An 18203-nucleotide genomic window follows, 5' to 3' on the forward strand; every position below is an offset into this window, starting at 1 on the left:
TGAATATTAGTATTAGAAAACTAAGAAAAACCAAAAGGACTCCATGCTTGCTTAACAGGCAGTTAAGAAATATAGGTAGTGACCTGGCCCGCCTTCTGGATCTGTAGTTAGCCAGGAAACCCATCCCCAGCTGGAAGATACAGATAAAGAAACCAAGACACAAACCTCAAGTGACATCTGAAATCATACAGCTAATTACAGGAAGAAGTAGGACGAAAAGTCGGCATTTGAAGAATGTTGCAAGTTTAAAGTGTTTTCAAACAGTTGGTAGGTTATGATTCTACTGATGTTCTTTTTTTTTTCTCTGCAGTTTTTCTATCACCATCATTTAATAATGACCGTTCACTTATTTAAAAAGACTTTTTTGAATATATATTTTCAGTGATTTTAAAAAGAAGAAAGTGAAACAATGACAAACTAGGGGTTACTACGAGAAAACTGAACAATGGAACCACCTAAATATCCAATTACTCTAAAGACCACACTTCCCAGCCTCCTTGAAGCCAGACATGACCACAGACTAGTCTATGATCAATGGAATGTAAACAAACATGGACTGTACAATTTTCAGGTCATTTTCTTAAGGAGAACAATCTTGCCTTCCCCTTCTTTAGACGAAATGTGGATGCAATGGTAATAACTGGAGCAGCAGTCTTAGACCAAAAAAATGGATGCTACAGTTTGAGGATGGTAGAGTAATCAAATAATGGTACAGTAATCAGATAAGAGGTGCTTGGGTCCGTGACACCATGGAGATACCATGTCATCCTCAAACTGATCACAGCCACACCATTAGGTAAAAGAGAAACTTCTTGCAGCAATTGAACATAATCTTAACCCACAGTACTTATGTCACCTTTCCTTTGTATAATCTCAAGAAAGAAAATTGATAATAAAGCTAAATGCCAGCTACAGAGCTCTCTTATGAAAAATGGTGTGAATTTTAAAACAGAAAAGCACAAGAGACAGTCATCACTACATCATGACTTTTATTAACAGCAGAGAATGTTTGTTGCTCATCTTTATTTCCCAGTTCATGTAGCATCCATTTCATTGTGCATACTAGGTAGGTTTCTAATAGATATGGGTTGAAAAAATAAGGGAGTAGTCCATAGAAACCAAGTGAAACAAACATATGTTTAGAGGCAGACCACTTGTTGGTAGATGTGGTGATGGAGGAACATAGCTCCCACGACTCATCCATTGACATAAAACCAAACTACCAAGTATGAAAGATTAGAAAACTTGGATTTGTGGACTGTAACCCTTAAAAATTATGTAAAAAAATTTTTTTTAATTGGGTCATTTGTAGAGACGTGGATGGATCTAGAGACTATCATACTGAATGAAATAAGTCAGAAAGAGAAAAACAAATATCATATATTAACGCATATATGTGGAACCTAGAAAAATGGTACAGATGAACCAGTTTGCAGGGCAGAAATTGAGACACAGATGTAGAGAACAATCGTATGGACATCAAGGGGGAAAAGCGGCAGGGGGTGGGGGTGGGGGTGTGATGAATTGGGCAATTGGGATTGACATGTATACACTGATGTGTATAAAATGGATAACTAATAAGAACCTGCTGTATAAAAAAAACATTAAATAAATATTAAAATAGATAACTAATAAGAACCTGCTGTATAAAAAAGTAAATAAAATAAAATTCAAAAAAAATTTTTTTAAAAAAGAAGACAGATTGGATTTGCTGTTGAATGTTACTGTATTTGAACATCAGAGTTGGAGTGGACTTTATAAGTCATCCAGCCTAACTAAACCAGGGGTTCTCAACCCTGTCTTCATAACAGAAACTGCTAGGGAGCCTTTAAAATTTATGAATGCTAGAACCCCCATTCTAGACCAAAGAAATTGGCACTAGGGGTGTGGAGCTCAGTCAAGTGTGTTTTCTTTTGGGGGGGGTGTTTGTTTTTTTAAGTTGAAACTTATTTTTTAGTTAAATCATGGATTCTTAACACAAGATAAATGGGTTTCTAAGAGATTTATAGAGGGAATTCTAGGAACTATAAAACCGCTGCGGTTGTATCAAAGTTATACTTACCAGTGTTTTTCTGGGGAAAGAGTCTACACTTCATCAGATCTTCATGGTAAGAAAAAAAAATCACTACTCAAAAGAAGACAGACTGAGTTTTCTATTACTAATTAGCTGTGTGATCACAGGCAAGCCACTCAACCTCCTAAATGTCCTCATCTGTAAATTGGTGGTGATACCTCTATACCTTGCAAGGTTGTTGTAGAGACTGAAGATAAAAGTACATAAATAAACCTATCACTATTCCAGGAACAACTTAGGAGTTCAATTAATAATAGCTACTAATGTTTTTATGTCCTTTGATAACATATTAATAAATGATCAGCTAGCTTCTGACTGAAAACCTTCAGGGATGAAAAATTCCATTTCCACAAGAAATCCCATTCCTTTTGTCATAGCTCAAATGGTTGGGAAGTTGTTTATGATGAGCTGACACAGCTTCACTGCAGATGTTGCCCAATGATCTCTGGGTCATTTCTCTTCTGCAGCTATAGAAAAGGGTAATAATCACTTTCTGAAAGGAGAATGACTTAGATATTTAAGTGCTCACTTTTCAGCAGGGAAAAGAAAGGCCAGAGAATGTTTGGATTCACCCCAGTTCTAAAATTCTATGGTTATAAAATTTTAGAGATGTTTGATATATGTCTTGAGATAAGTGGCAGTATGTAAAGTACTAGCACATTAATACTATTTGCAAATATATTACATAAAGTAAAAAAAAATACGGTTCTAAATTTTTAAAAATCGCTTACAACTTTCAGTTGAAGTGAATTGTTTTCAGTTGAACCTTATTTTTAAGGTTCTTTCTACACCTACTTGTTTTTATTTAGGTTTTTAGCATATAATTTTGGATACTTTACAAAGGCATTTTCTTTTTTTTTTTTTTAACATCTTTATTGGGGTATAATTGCTTTACAATGGTGTGTTAGTTTCTGCTTTATAACAAAGTGAATCAGTCATACATATACATATGTTCCCATATCTCTTCCCTCTTGTGTCTCCCTCCCTCCCACCCTCCCTATCCCACCCCTCCAGGCGGTCACAAAGCACCGAACTGATATCCCTGTGCTATGTGGCTGCTTCCCACTAGCTATCTACCTTACGTTTGGTAGTGTATACATGTCCATGCCTCTCTCTTACTTTGTCACAGCTCACCCTTCCCCCTCCCCATCTCCTCAAGTCCGTTCTCCAGTAGGTCTGTGTCTTTATTCCTCTCTTACCCCTAGGTTCTTCATGACATTTTTTTCCCTTAAATTCCATATATATGTGTTAGCATACGGTATTTGTCTTTCTCTTTCTGACTTACTTCACTCTGTATGACAGACTCTAAGTCTATCCACCTCATTACAAATAGCTCAATTTCGTTTTTTTATGGCTGAGTAATATTCCATTGTATATCTTCTTTATCCACATCTTCTTTATCCATTCATCCGATGATGGACACTTAGGTTGTTTCCATCTCTGGGCTATTGTAAATAGAGCTGCAATGAACATTTTGGTACATGACTCTTTTTGAATTATGGTTTTCTCAGGGTATATGCCCAGTAGTGGGATTGCTGGGTCATATGGTAGTTCTATTTGTAGTTTTTTAAGGAACCTCCATACTGTTCTCCATAGTGGCTGTACCAATTCACATTCCCACAAGCAGTGCAGGAGTGTTCCCTTTTCTCCACACCCTCTCTAGCATTTATTGTTTCTAGATTTTTTGATGATGGCCACTCTGACTGGTGTGAGATGATATCTCATTGTAGTTTTGATTTGCATTTCTCTAATGATTAATGATGCTGAGAATTCTTTCATGTGTCTGTTGGCAGTCTGTATATCTTCTTTGGAGAAATGTCTATTTAGGTCTTCTGCCCATTTTTGCATTGGGTTGTTTGTTTTTTTGTTATTGAGCTGCATGAGCTGCTTGTAAATTTTGGAAATTAATTACAAAGGCATTTTCTTTGGCAATGTTTGAAATATATATTTCCTGTAAGCTCTAGTAATCTATAGTTCCTTAAACATAAAAAATAGTTAATATAGTAATAATATAAATTTTAGCAGCACAAAAAAAAGTTCAATGGCAAAAATAGGACAAAAATTTGATAGATAGAAATTTATAGTTTTTTTAAGAAGAAAAACTATATAAATACAAGGAACACTTGTTATTGCATTTATAATTCTATAAAACTACAAACTCTCCTTCTTAAAATTTTTATTCATGACCTTATGTAAGGCATGGGGCTCTCAGAATTTAGGTGCAAGTGTGTTTTCAGAGATGCCTCACTTTTAAACACCTGCTTAGGGTGTTGGTGCAGGAAGACATACAAAGGATATTTCCACACATCCTGCACAGGATCGGTGATACAGTTGTGGGTTGACTTCAGGTTGAAAGACATACCTTAACTTCCTGCCAAGTAATAAAGGATCAGAATTCATTGCAACCATCTCCTTTTTTTCTGGAACCCATTTATAACACACACCATCCGAGTAGAGCAAACATAAAGGGTCAGTTACATACGCTGTCAGTTGGACATTCCAGTGCCTTCTGCTGACCTGCCACCACACCTTGACCAACCACTTGGGAGATGTCTTCCTAAAATGTAAAAGATACGGCCAGTTATCGGTATTACAACTGTAGGCTCAACTGTACTCTCCAAATTCAGCAGTCAAGCACCATTTAATGGGGCTTGAAGCTACTACATAAATGACCAACACAGCAGGCAGGAGAGTTCTATTCATCCACCTGGACTAACTCTCAGAAATGAACACAGGCTTGTCATTTCCAAATGCTTTTTTGCCCTTTCAGGTCTGTCAGGCTTTAAGCCTATCAGATATCTTTTGATGGTCATTTCAGCCAGAGTTTTTTCTTCTTGAACCCTTTCAGGGTTCAAGTCCTGATATTAGAATTTCTTTCCCCTTAAAATATCCAATTAGAGGCAAAAATGTGCACTCACTAAAGACACTGGGAGATAAAAGTTAGGCTGAACTCCATGGAGAAGTGCAGACTTCAGACTTAGGAGAGACGCAAACTATCAAAACACGCGTGAAACTGATGCATAGTTAAAGGACAGCTAGTTGAAATAAATGATGACAGTGATAAATTGACCAGAACGCTTGTCTGCCTTCCACCATATCCCATCCTTTTTTACAGGCAATTTACAGGGGAAATTATTATATGATGGTTTACTCTAAGGCATGAACTCATGCATTTTACTTGGACAAGGCAGGGAATACAGAGAGAGACTGATCTGGATAGGAGAAAGGATGGGTTTACTTGGCCATTGGTAAATGTCTGAGAGACACCCAGGCAGAGGGTCTAGTACACAGTTGGCAGATAGGTAATCTATCTCAAGGTGAGAGGAAAGGTGTGACTTGTATAGTAGAGTGTTAGGAGTTTGTGACCCTAGCTCCTCAACTTAAAAGCTCTGAAATCCTGAGCAGGTTATCTGACCTTTCCAAGCCTGAGTTTCTTCGTATATAAAATGCGAAAAAAATAAGAGCAGTTATACACTAGGGATGTTGAAAGGATTAAATGGAGCAATACATGAAAAGCACTAAGCATGGTACCTGGCAAATAGCAGGTATTTAATAAAGATGCTAATGATGATAGATGAAATCAACCTATGATAAACCTACGTTCCTAACTCTGCTATAGGGTTGGTGAAAACAATTATCTGGACAGGACACTTTCTCCTTTGGGGAACACTGGTGTACTATTTGACACCACCACTCCTACCCCCACCCTGGTTTCTTTTCTGGGCATATTGATATACTCTTTTTTTTTTTTTTTTTTTTTTGGCTGCATTGGGTCTTTGCTACTGCACGTGGGCTTTTCTGTAGTTCCAGCGAGCAGGGGCTACTCCTCGTTGCGGTGCGCGGGCTTCAGTAGTTGTGGCGCACGGGCTTAGTTGCTCCGTGGCATGTGGGATCTTCCCGAACCAGGGCTCGAACTCGTGTCCCCTGCATTGGCAGGCAGATTCTTAACCACTGCTCCACCAGGGAAGCCCTGATATACTTTTTCTTCAACAGGCTCCCATCAGATTTGCAACAATACAATAGATAATGATCAGACTATGCCCAGCCATTCATTATTACTAGATTGGGTTATAATTTCATTTTTGTCTCCTCAACTCCCTATTAGTTTCTAACCTGAGAGATTTAACCCCACCACGTAATATCCTGAGACTACAGCCTAGGATCCCTGGATGACTGTGAGTACCCCTAGCTGCTTACTTGTAACATTTTTTAGGACCAGAACTATCTCTCATTTAGATTCTCTCTTATTTCCCCCATATGGAAGGAAGATCCTAGAACTCCTCTCCCTCATTCCTAGCTTTTTCTTTTTCTTTTTTTTAACTTTGCTCCTAAACAGATTATGTGACATAAAAAGAATTTTAAAATTACCTCTTCCCTTAATTCTTCCCTGAGCCCCTGGGTGGTGCCCCTTCACAGCATGACCAATTTATTTTATCACTATTTTTTGTAACATTAAAAATCTTATGTGTTTGTCTCTCATATACTAATATCATTGATTTTGTCTTATTTGTTTTTAAACATATGGCAGAATAGAATATAAGCTTGATAAAGGGCTAGTGCTAAATGAATCAAAGTTCGGGAACTTAAATCTTAAATGCACCTGGATGGATTTCAGAGCCAGCCATGAAAGGAAGGCCACACAGTGAAGGTGACCCTGTGGCCTCTATTTTAAAGGATCACAGCTGAAAACAGAGAAGAAAGACATGGGAAAGTCAGTAAATGGTGCTCATGGGAATTTGCAGAATAAGAACTCTAAACTACCTTATAAACGGAAACCACTGGTGTTGTTCCCTCTAGTGTGGATCAAATGGCCTTAGGAAGAGCAAAAAGTGCCTCTATTTGAAAATGATACTGCAGAGGTCTGCAATTCTACCTTTGTTTAAACCCAGATTAACCAGCAATGTGACAGAAGAGCTGACTTCCCCAGCTAAACACTTTAAAACCCAATTTGCATATGACACAGGGTACTACTAATTGTAGAACTTGTCCTCATCATTTGCACTTGTAAATGAAAAGAAAGGGCACTGGAATAGCAGCGAGAAAAATCTGGGTTCAGATTGGTTCCACTACTTACTAGCAGCAGTAGTGCTTAGAAACCTTCATTTCTCCCAACAGTGAGAATGCAGTAACCGCTACCTGAATGAAGCGTTGCCATCAAAGTTGAGTTCAACATAGGCTTGCTGAGCACCTGCTCTGTGCTGTGAGAAAAGACTAATGGAGCCTTGCACTTATGACATGTACATATCTGGTGAGACAGAAACTAGAGAAATAATTATGGAAATATTGAACTACAACTGAATGATATATGTGTGAAGGTATGTGGCAGAGAGCAGGTGCCCAAGAGGTATTAATTTCCTTCCCTTTCTCTTATCTTGTCCTCAAAAATGTGGAAGGATGAAATCAGAGCTCTGAAAAGCATCTGGCCCACCACAATGTCCCATCTCTTATACTGATTACCCTTAAACCTCTGGTCCAAGGGACAGAGCCAGTACATAATGGTGATAAAACAATCGCTAGAACTTACGGAGCATGGTTGCCAGTTACCAAGCTAGGCAGGTTACTTTTTTTTTTTTTTTCCAATTTTCTGGGGATTTTTTTAAAATTTATTTATTTTTATTTATTTATTTTTGGCTGCGTTGGATCTTCATTGCTGCATGCGGGCTTTCTCTAGTTGCAGCGAGCAGGGTCTACTCTTCGTTGCGGTGCGCAGGCTTCTCATTGCGGTGGCTTCTCTTGTTGCGGAGCATGGGCTCTAGACGCGCGGGCTTCAGTAGTTGTGGCACATGGGCTTAGTTGCTCCGCGGCATGTGGGGCCTTTCCAGACCAGGGCTCGAACCCATATCCCCTGCATTGGCAGGCAGATTCCAAACCACTGCACCACCAGGGAAGCCCAGGTTACACATTTTAGATATCGATGTACACTACAGACCTATGTGTTAGGTACTTCTATCATTCTCATTTTAGAGTTGAAGTAACGGAGGTACAGAGAATCCAAAGTATATGCCAGGGGGCTTCTCTGGTGGCGCAGTGGTTAAGAATCCACCTGCCAATGCAGGGGACATGGGTTTGAGTCCTGGTCCGGGAAGATCCCACATGCCACGGAGCAACTAAGCCCTTACACCACACTACTGAGCCTGAACTCTAGAGCCTGTGAGCCACAAGTACTGAGCCCATGTGCCACAAGTATTGAGCCTGTGTGCCACAACTACTGAAGCCCATGTGCCTAGAGCCCATGCTCCCAACAAGAGAAGCCACCACAATGAGAAGCCTGCGCACCGCAATGAAGAGTAGCCCCCGCTCACCTCAACGAGAGAAAGCCCACACGCAGCAACGAAGACCCAACACGGCCAAAAGTAAAAATAAATAAAATTAAAATAAAATTTAAAAAAAAACAAAACAAAGTATATGCCAGGCCAGAACTTAACACAGACACATCTTGTTCCAAAGTCCCTGCCCTTAACCGAGGGGTAAACCACAGGGGCAGGGAAAGGCTCACTTCCTCCCAACAATTCATACAAGATTCCCAGGAGTTGGCCTCAACATAATGATTCCATTTTTAGATTCAACAAGTCGGAACAAGGCATGCCTGCTTATTTCGAGCCTGGGCAGGAAAAACAAAATTCATGGCACTTGACACTGCAGTGACCTTGGGTGAGTCACTTTCCTTCGTGTTTACAATTAAATTTAGAACTTACTAATCTCTCAGCTATTGCTCCAAGGGAGCTCTTAGTGCCTTCAAAGATGAGGTTCTGGGACATTTTAAGGTGTTGACTTTGCACAGGGGACCTCTAAATAAGAAGACTGAGGAAGGAGTGTGGAAAGATCTTCTCATTTCATGAAACATACTGATACGACACATTCTGTGTGCATTATGTTATAATCCTCAGCGCAGCACTATGAGCCCCTGAAAGAAAATGCTTGGTGGGCCAGGCAAATTACTCTGATCAAGAGAAGGCGCTTCCGAGGGCTGGACATAAAAGGCAACACTGGGAATGTTCTTTATAATAGATAATAACGGATTGATATCCAGCTTACAATCACCAAAGCTGGCTGGCTTCTGTCCCAAGGCTGGGTACTCAACATGTCTGTCTGTCTGTCTGGCCACGGTAACTGGTCCAAGTGTGGACACCCGAACCGCACAAGAACATCCTATAGATTTTCCAAAGTGGACCCAAGGGCAGAGAGCCAGCCCCTTTCTGGCAGAGAGGCTTAGGAGCCATGGACAGCCATGCTCATACCATGCTGAGGAAGCCAGTTTGAAGTAGAAGAGAGTCAGACAAATGTGCAGAGTCACCTCTGCCAGCACCAGGTCTCTGGTTCCAACTGTCCCTTCCTGCAATTATGTAAAAAGAACCTGTAGCCTATCAGTGAATTTCCCCTTCTGTCTATAAGATCAAGTTGAGGGTTTATCACTTGCAACCAAGAGACTTCTGATTCAAATGAGGTGGAGCCCAGAAACGATCAGAATAACAAACTCACTGGAGTTGAGTCTGTAAATAGAGATGAAGTGAACTGAGTACAAGACAACAAACTAAAGAAAGCTGCTCAGCCTAAAAGTAGTCAAAGGACAACTTTTGCCTAGATCAGTCCCACCCTAATCCTTTTTTTTTTTTTGGGGGGTACGCGGGCCTCTCACTGCTGTGGCCTCTCCCATTGCAGGCTCAGCGGCCTTGGCTCACGGGCCCAGCCGCTCCGCGGCATGTGGGATCTTCCCGGACCGGGGCACGAACCCGTGTCCCCTGCATCGGCAGGCGGACTCTCAACCACTGTGCCACCAGGGAAGCCCCCACCCTAATTCTTACCCACTCATCTACCCACCTGGATCAGGTGAAATCACATTAGCAAAAGCTCCCACAGCATCTTTACTTTTCCTTCAACAGTACTCATCAACACTAAGTCATTTATTTAGAGTCAGATTCAAATCCAGGCTGTGACACTTATTAGTTGAGTGTCTCTGTGCCTCAGTTTCCTAATCCATAAAATGAGGATAATAATAGGTTTGATCTCATATAAAATATGAATTAATACACTTAGAATGATGCCTTTTGGAGCACATAGTAAATGCAGTGACAGAGTTAGCTGCCATTATTCTCAGCAGTTCTGGAAGCTTTCTGAAGGGAAGACTTATGTGTCATGCTCACTGTGGCTTGCAGTGCTGGGGATATAACAGGCCTTCAATATAAACTCACCTATTTTCTGCTTTCTTTGAAAGATAAGATAATCAACATAGGTTTTAGGTTATATGATCTTAAAATTATGTCAGCAAATAAGCCCTTCCCAGAGAAGTGAAAACTTTACAGATGCAAAGAACATCGTAACATTTCTGAGAAGCTCTGGGATTCAGACGATGGGGCACCAAACATAGGTAAGAAAGTATGAGTTCAGGGCTCTGAGCTGTCACAACTAAGAGCTTCTCTGGGCCCATCATGCTTGCTGAATAATTATAAGATTACTTTCTCAATTTAGAACTATCTGGTAAGCAACAGCTTCCTTCTAGGCAAGATGAAATTCCAAGTTGAATAACAAGTCTCCACAGCAGGCCATTAAATTGGTTTGGGAGTGAAAGAAAGCTAGCAGATGTCCAAGATGTGAATTTGTATTAAAAATGTGTACCTATATTTCTGCTGTCTTTGAGTTCATGAGGTTACTTTACTGGCTACCCTCACATCTCTATATTATCTTCATTACGATGTAGAGGGGAAGAGAATGGAAGGAAAAGCCAAAAGCTTTTCTCTTGTGACTTTCGTGAAGGAAGGAGACTTGACTGTAGATCTACTGTCTTTTTTTATGACTGGGAAAGGGAAATTTATCATGTAGGCAAATCTCAAGTGATTTTCAGAAATACAAGACATAAAGTACAATGAGCTGTGAAAAATGGCACATATTTCAATGTAATTGAACTCTGCCATTGGCAATGTGCATACTGTCACAAAAGAGAGGCCAGCGCTGACTCAGACACATTCTTCTGTAGGGAACGCCTACACTCCTGCTATAGATGCTATTTTCATACTGGATCTGAAATATTGGATTTGAAACAGAAAATAATATTCACACAGTGGCATCGGCTTCCGTAGCTGACCAGAAATCCTACAGTTCTTGATGGACAGCAAACTGGGGATAAAAATGGATTTTAAGCACACAGTTCAGGACCTTGTTTTAAAAATGAGCAGGAGGGCTTCCCTGGTGGCGCAGTGGTTGAGAGTCCGCCTGCCGATGCAGGGGACACGGGTTCGTGCCCCGGTCCGGGAAGATCCCACGTGCCGCGGAGCGGCTGGGCCCGTGAGCCATGGCCAGTGAGCCTGCGCGTCCGGAGCCTGTGCTCCGCAATGGGAGAGGCCACAGCAGTGAGAGGCCTGCGTACCGAAAAAATAAAAAAAAAATAAAATAAAAAAATGAGCAGGATATTACACCTGAGAATTCCAGCCTGGATGTAAGACTTAACAAGAAGCCTATAATCATCAGAAACACATTTTAAGCTATTTTTTTTCCCCAAACTTGGATGCCAGCACTTTAAAAACACTTAGGAATAATTTTTAATCAAGCACAGCAGTCAAATTGATAAACTGAACCTGTATCAGAAGTCGTGTGGTAGATTATTCCTTTCAAATTCTACACTGAACTCATTATCTTCTCCCATAGATGTTTTTTTCTCTCTCTTTTTTTTTTTTAAATTAGTGACAGTGTCAGCCTCCCAGTTAAGAGGTTTAAAATCACAGCCAGGGACTTCCCTGGTGGCGTGTTGGTTAAGAATCCGCCTGCCAATGCAGGGGACATGTGTTCGAGCCCTGGTCTGGGAAGATCCCACATGCTGTGGAGCAATTAAGCCCGTGTGTCACAACTACTGAGCCCGCGTGCTGCAACTACTGAAGCCTGCTCACCTAGAGTCCATGCTCCGCAACAAGAGAAGTCACCGTAATGAGCAGCCCTCGCACGACAACAAAGAATAGCCCCCGCTCGCCGCAACTAGAGAAAGCCCACACGCAGCAACGAAGACCCAACACAGCCAAAAATAAATAAATTACTTAATAAATAAATAAATAAAACCACAGGCAGCCTTTATTAATCTCTGTCTTTGCCTGCTTTCATCTAATCATTTCCAAAGTACTCCTGATTCTAGGATCACAACGTGAAGCAAAATAGATTTTTCTTAGACTTTGGGATTTCAAAGACCAGAAATTTTTCAAAAGGACTTTGAGGTTATAGAGTTACCTTTTCTTTTGGCCAGGTAATTGAGAGCAAGGGAATATTAGGAATATTAGGAGTATATGAATTTGCTAATTTATGAGTCAAGAAATGGTCAAATATCAGTGATTTAAGAGGGGTCAACCTATTAGAGTCCTCTCCCCACAACTATCACCATATATTACCACCACAATGTCATGTAGGAAGAGCCATTTTAACACTAAAAAGTTAGGTAGGACACACTCTTAAAGCACAGTCTTTTAAATTGAATAAACTTAGCTTTATGAAGAACTCTCCACATGGTTATTATTTTTCATATTTCCCACTGACCAGTGAGAACCGTCACAGATCCACATGGGTCTAATTAATAACTCTTTAGTATTATCTGGACAAAGAAGAAAGCTTGGACTTTGGTGTCTGACAGTGGTAATGTCCTGGTTTTTCTACTTATAGGTTACAAGCTCTATGACAAATTAGACTTCCTAAACTTCAGCGTCTTTATGGGTTAATACCAAATACCTCTTGGAGAGGCAGTCTGGCACGAGTCAGGCATGTAAGGTTATGAGTCAAACATAAGGTTTTGAATCCTTACTGTGGCACTTACTGCCCCTGAGCCTTTGAGCAAGTGCATCAACTGGAATACTCAGGTCCCTCATCTGCCAAATGGAGGGAATAACGCTCCACGACGGGGAGGATGGAGATAATACACTGTGTTCAGTTCCTAACAAATGATAAGTGCTCAATAAATGGTGGATGGTATTGTTATTACTATTGTTACTACTACTGTTTTTGTTGGGATAAATAAGATAATCTTTTAAAGTGCCTACTACAGGGACAGGTACCTAATAAGTAGTCATTAAATAATGGTTTCGGGCTTCCCTGGTGGCTCAGTGGTTGAGAGTCCGCCTGCCGATGCAGGGGACACGGGTTCGTGCCCCGGTCCAGGAAGATCCCACGTGCCGCAGAGCGGCTAGGCCCATGAGCCATGGTCGCTGAGCCTGCGCGTCCGGAGCCTGTGCTCCGCAACGGGAGAGGCCACAACAGTGAGAGCACCACGTACTGCAAATAAATAAATAACAGTTTCCTCTCTTCCAGAGACACCTAAAACTCAGTAGACAAGAAGGAACAAATCATCTTTCCCCACAAATCTGCTTTTCCTCCTGGTTTGTTTGTTTGTTTGTTTTTTGTTTTGTTTTGGCCACTCCAAGTGGCTTGCGGGATCTTAGTTCCCTGGCCAGGGACTGAACCCGGGTCCACAGCAGTGAAAGCGCCAAGTCCTAACCATTGGACCACCGGGGAATTCCCTTCCTCCTCATTATTTTATCAGTGAATGGCATCAACCAACCAGGCAGTCAGCCAGCTACCCATGATGTAATCTGAGAATCCTTGCCTCACCCTGCCTCTTCTTCAACTTTGACATTCACACAATCATCAAGTCTACCAATTCTAACTCCTGTACTTATTGAAAATCTGCACTCACTGACAGACCCCCTAGTTTAGGTCACTGTCAACTTTCATCTCATTTCCTCTAGCAGCTTTTTAAACTCCCTGCCTTCAGTTTTGACATCTGCTAGCAGATTCTTCACAGGGAGCTCAAAAGGATCTTATCAACAGGCTAATCTCATCATTATAATCTCCCTTTAAAAACCATTCCAAAGGCTTCTGTTGGTATAAAGACCTTTCTCCTGGTCCACAAGGCCCTCCACCACCCAGTTCCTGTCTACTGCTCGGCTTTCACCTTCTGCCAGGCCCACCTGCATGGCCCCAGCTAGTAGACCTGGGATGCAGCCTCAGGTACTCACAGGTGATGGGGATGATGTAGGTACTCAAGTACTTACAGGTGACGGGGAAGCAGGCATTCTCTAAGCAGGGGTTAGAGAATGGTGGAAAGGTAGGGTCTGAAATAAACTATAAGTACATAATTGATGAAAGGGGCAGCTTGGAATGCTGGTCTGTTTTCAGTAGAAAATAGAAACCAGGATTTTTAATGTAAAAATCTCCTGACAACCAGTTTGTAACCTTTGCATTAGACCTAATGTGGTGAACTCCTAGATGAAAGATGTCTTATTTATCTTTACATTCCTAGAGCTTGATGCATCACAAGTTCTCGGGAAATGTGTGCTGAATAACCAGAGTTCTAGCACACGCTGATTTTATATAGACAAAATCTGGTGTTAACAATAGCTACAGTTACTGAGCCCTTACTGCATTCCAAGCACTATTAAGAGTTTCACGTGCAAAATCACACTTCATCTTCACAGAAAATAGGAGGGTCTCCTCCTCCCCCATTTTTGGGTGGAGAAATGAAGGCAGACAGGATAAGTCACTTTCTAGGTCAGAGCCAGTGACGGCAGGGGGGATGTTTATGTCCATTCAGATATCAGAGCCCACGATTTATATCTGACAGCCTTTTTCATCTGAGAAAGCAAGTACTATCAGACCATTTGGAGATACAGGTATTATTTGTAACACTTAACACTGATTTTTCAGTAAGTACGTTTGAAAACTTTATGTGGATCAAGTGTATGAAGGGAAAGAGTAAAAAGTGTTCCTAAAATGTTGCTATTCTGGCTGGTGGGGACTCTGAAATGGTAAAACGCACTGTCAGCTGCCGCGTGAATTTCCATGCCACAGCCCGTTTAAGTTAATGATAGTTAATTCAGAAACAATTCATGCTTCCCCAGGCATCTTGCTACCCTGTAAATTCTAAAATCTCCACAAAGAAACTACAGGTTGAATGCCACCTCGAGCTGACTGGAATACTCTCATTTTTCTATTGTTGCCCTAAGGGTCAGAAATTACGTTTCATAATGAAAGACAACAGTAAAGACAAACACGGCAGACCGTGTGAAAAAACCTAAACATTTTGAAAAATTTTGAAAAGTCTACATGTTCTTGAGGCTGCTGCACACGAAGTAGGTCTGTAATGACAGGGATCACTCGATACACAGACTGCATGCACTGTTGCTAAGCAGTGTCATAGAGTGAGGCTAGAATGACGGGCACATCTGCTGGGGGCATTTCCTAGCAAGGTTATCTTGGGCTGCTGGCCAAGCCTTGGGATGATGCTTGTTCTCAAGACCCAGATGGTGTAACAACTGCCATTTTAATAGCTCCAAAGCTGCGTTCAGAGGAAAGCTTTAAAGCACGTGTCCAGCAGAAGGTTTGCATACTGGGAGCAAGAGAGGTAAATTCTCTGACTGGCAACTCTCTGTGGAACTTACCAGGTAAACACATATATTACCTTACTGTTTATTTTATTATAATTTTTGCAAAGACAGAATATGAGAATATATCCTGCCACCGCCATCTCTTGCAGACTGCCGTTGCCTCTGCCGCAGTAAACTCCCAGCCAGCCCATCAGTATCCACTCTGGCCCCTGTCCAACCTGATTGCTACATTACAGCTACAGTTTAGAGTCACCTCCGAAAGCCCTCCATGGCTTCCCACTACCGTTAGCATAGAGTCCATCTCATCAGCGTGGCCTGGCCCCTGTCAACCACTCCAGTTTAGTTCCCATCTCACCAGTTCTGGCGACCATGAACATTCAGAATTTCAGTTCCCCAAACTCCCGGAGGCTCTAAGGTTGCCCAGCTCCCTCCTTTGTTTCTTCTTTGCCCCACTGCCTGGTAGCGCCAGCTTCTTCAGATCTCAGTTCAATTTTCACTGGGAGAGCCCTCCCTGATAAGGTCAAAGCCCCCTATTCTGTGCTCTCTTAGCACCAAGCGCCTCTAGTTCTTAGCTTTTATCAAAGTTGAGATTTCAAGCTATATGTAACATTACACGATGCCACTCTCCCATGAAGACGGTAAGCAACACAAGAAGAGAGACTATGTCTGTTTACCTTTGGTAGCATCTTCCCAGGAACTAGCACAGAGTGTAGCAACAGGCTGAACACAGGAATTTATAAGGTAAAGTCAAGCTTTAATTGTGATGGACAAAGAAGTGGGGCTTTTTTTACTTGAGTGCAGATTATATTAAACACTTGCAAAAAGATTCCAAAATGTGGAGAGACTACATTAAAAGTTCCTCGCATAGGATATTATAGTTCTTTAACAGAATCACAGAATTTCCAGTGTAGAGGTTACCTAGAATCAAATTTCTGATTTGGTTTCAGTTTGTGGATTGTCTATATTCTGTCTTCCCCTCTTTCTTCTTCGTCCTGTAATTTTTTAAAACATCTTTACTGAGATATAATTAACATATCATAACATCCATCCATCTAAAGTGTACAATACAATGGTTTTACCATTCAGAATTATACAAGTGTCATCACAATCGAAGTTTAGAGCATTTCATAATCTCTGAAAGAAAGCTTGTACCCATTAGGGTCACTTTCTATCCCCCAGTCACAGGCAACCACTAATTTACTTTCTGTCTCTATAGATTTTGGTTCTGTTTTTTTTTTTGGGGGGGGGTAACATCTGGCTTTTTATTGATTCAATCAATACATTGGGAATTTAGTAGCAAGTTAATGGCAAGCACTTGCAAAATCTGTTTTTCTACTTTTAAAATAAGCTGTCTTAAACAATCTACAGCAACCTAAAATCACAAGAACACACGTGAGTGGCTGAAGCACTTCTGCTGTTATGTCTGTGGCAAACTTATTAGTAATTTCCTAACAAGTCTTCTAGTGCAAAGTGCACATAATCATTTGGAACCTCCATTACCATATTTGGCTCTCAGTTTCCCCTATAAATAATGGTGCTTAAATGTAAGAATTTGAAGTAAAACTGGGCAAGTGTGCCCATATTAACAGAATTACCGTATGACCCAGCAGTTTTACTCCTAGGTACATACCCAAGAGAAATGAAAATACACATCACACAAGAACTTGTGCACAACTGTTTACAGCAGCATTATTAATAATAGCCCTATTAATAGGAGTGAAGCCATGCTGCAGATTTTGATTCTTATAGCATCATGTATCGGTACTTCTTTATCTTTCATTGCTAAATAATATTCTACTGTATGGATAGACCATATTTTCTTTATTCATTCATCCATTGGTGGACATTTAGGTTGTTTCCATTTGGGGCCTATTATTAATAATGCTTCTGTAAACAATTGTTTACAAGTTTTTGTGTGATGTGTATTTTCACTTCTCTTGGGTATATACCTAGGAGTAAAACTGCTAGGTCATATGGTAATTCTGTTAATATCTTGAGGAACTGCAAACTGTTTTCCAAACTGGCTGTAGCAGCAATGTATGAGAGTTTCAATTTCTCCATATCCTTGTCAGCACTTACATTATCTGTGTATTTGATTATAATCTCCTAGCAGGTAGGAAGGGGTACCTCATTGTGGTTTTGATGTGCACTTCTCTAATGGTTAATGAGGTTGACCATCTTCTTATGTGCTTATTGGCCATTTGTATGGCGAAATGCCTGTTCAGATCCCTACCCATCTTTTAATTGAGTTATTTGTCCTTTTATTATTTTGTTGTAAGCTAGTAGCTCTGAAATTATTTTACTGGCTATTAGTATCTATAACAACATGGAGGAGGAGACAGACAAGAACCAAAGAAAACATAAATTGGTTTTACATCAAGGCGGAAAACTATAGAATCAGACAAGGTTAGAGATCCAAAGGTGGTAGCAAGAGCAGAGGTTAGATATTTATAAGAACAACACAGGGGCTTCCCTGGTGGCGCAGTGGTTGAGAGTCCGCCTACCAATGCAGGGGACACGGGTTCGTGCCCCGGTCCGGGAAGATCTCACATGCCGCGGAGTGGCTGGACCCGTGGGCCATGGCCGCTGAGCCTGCGCGTCCGGAGCCTGGCTCCGCAACAGGAGAGGCCACAACAGTGAGAGGCCCGCGTACCGGAAAAAAAAAGGAACAACACAGTACTATCTCTTCCTTTCCTTCTCTTGCTCCTTCTTCCCCACCTAAATACTGAGCTTCTAAAGACAGCAAGCTGATGTGAACACCTGTCCTTGAACATCTC

General features: G+C 41.1%; 1 protein-coding gene across 8 annotated transcripts in view; it reads right to left on the reverse strand.

Moving 5' to 3' along the window:
* Positions 1–18203, reverse strand: part of PATJ (PATJ crumbs cell polarity complex component) — a 358003-nt gene that overhangs the window by 70313 nt on the left and 269487 nt on the right. For all 8 annotated transcript variants that reach the window (XM_082834080.1, XM_082834079.1, XM_082834082.1 and 5 more), the window contains one exon: positions 4557–4631. In XM_082834080.1, coding sequence (XP_082690206.1) covers positions 4557–4631 — 75 coding nt within the window. The remainder of the gene's footprint in view (positions 1–4556; positions 4632–18203) is intronic.

The sequence above is a fragment of the Leucopleurus acutus genome (assembly GCF_964270905.1).
Source record: "Leucopleurus acutus genome assembly, chromosome: 2".
Lineage (NCBI taxonomy): Eukaryota > Metazoa > Chordata > Mammalia > Artiodactyla > Delphinidae > Leucopleurus > Leucopleurus acutus.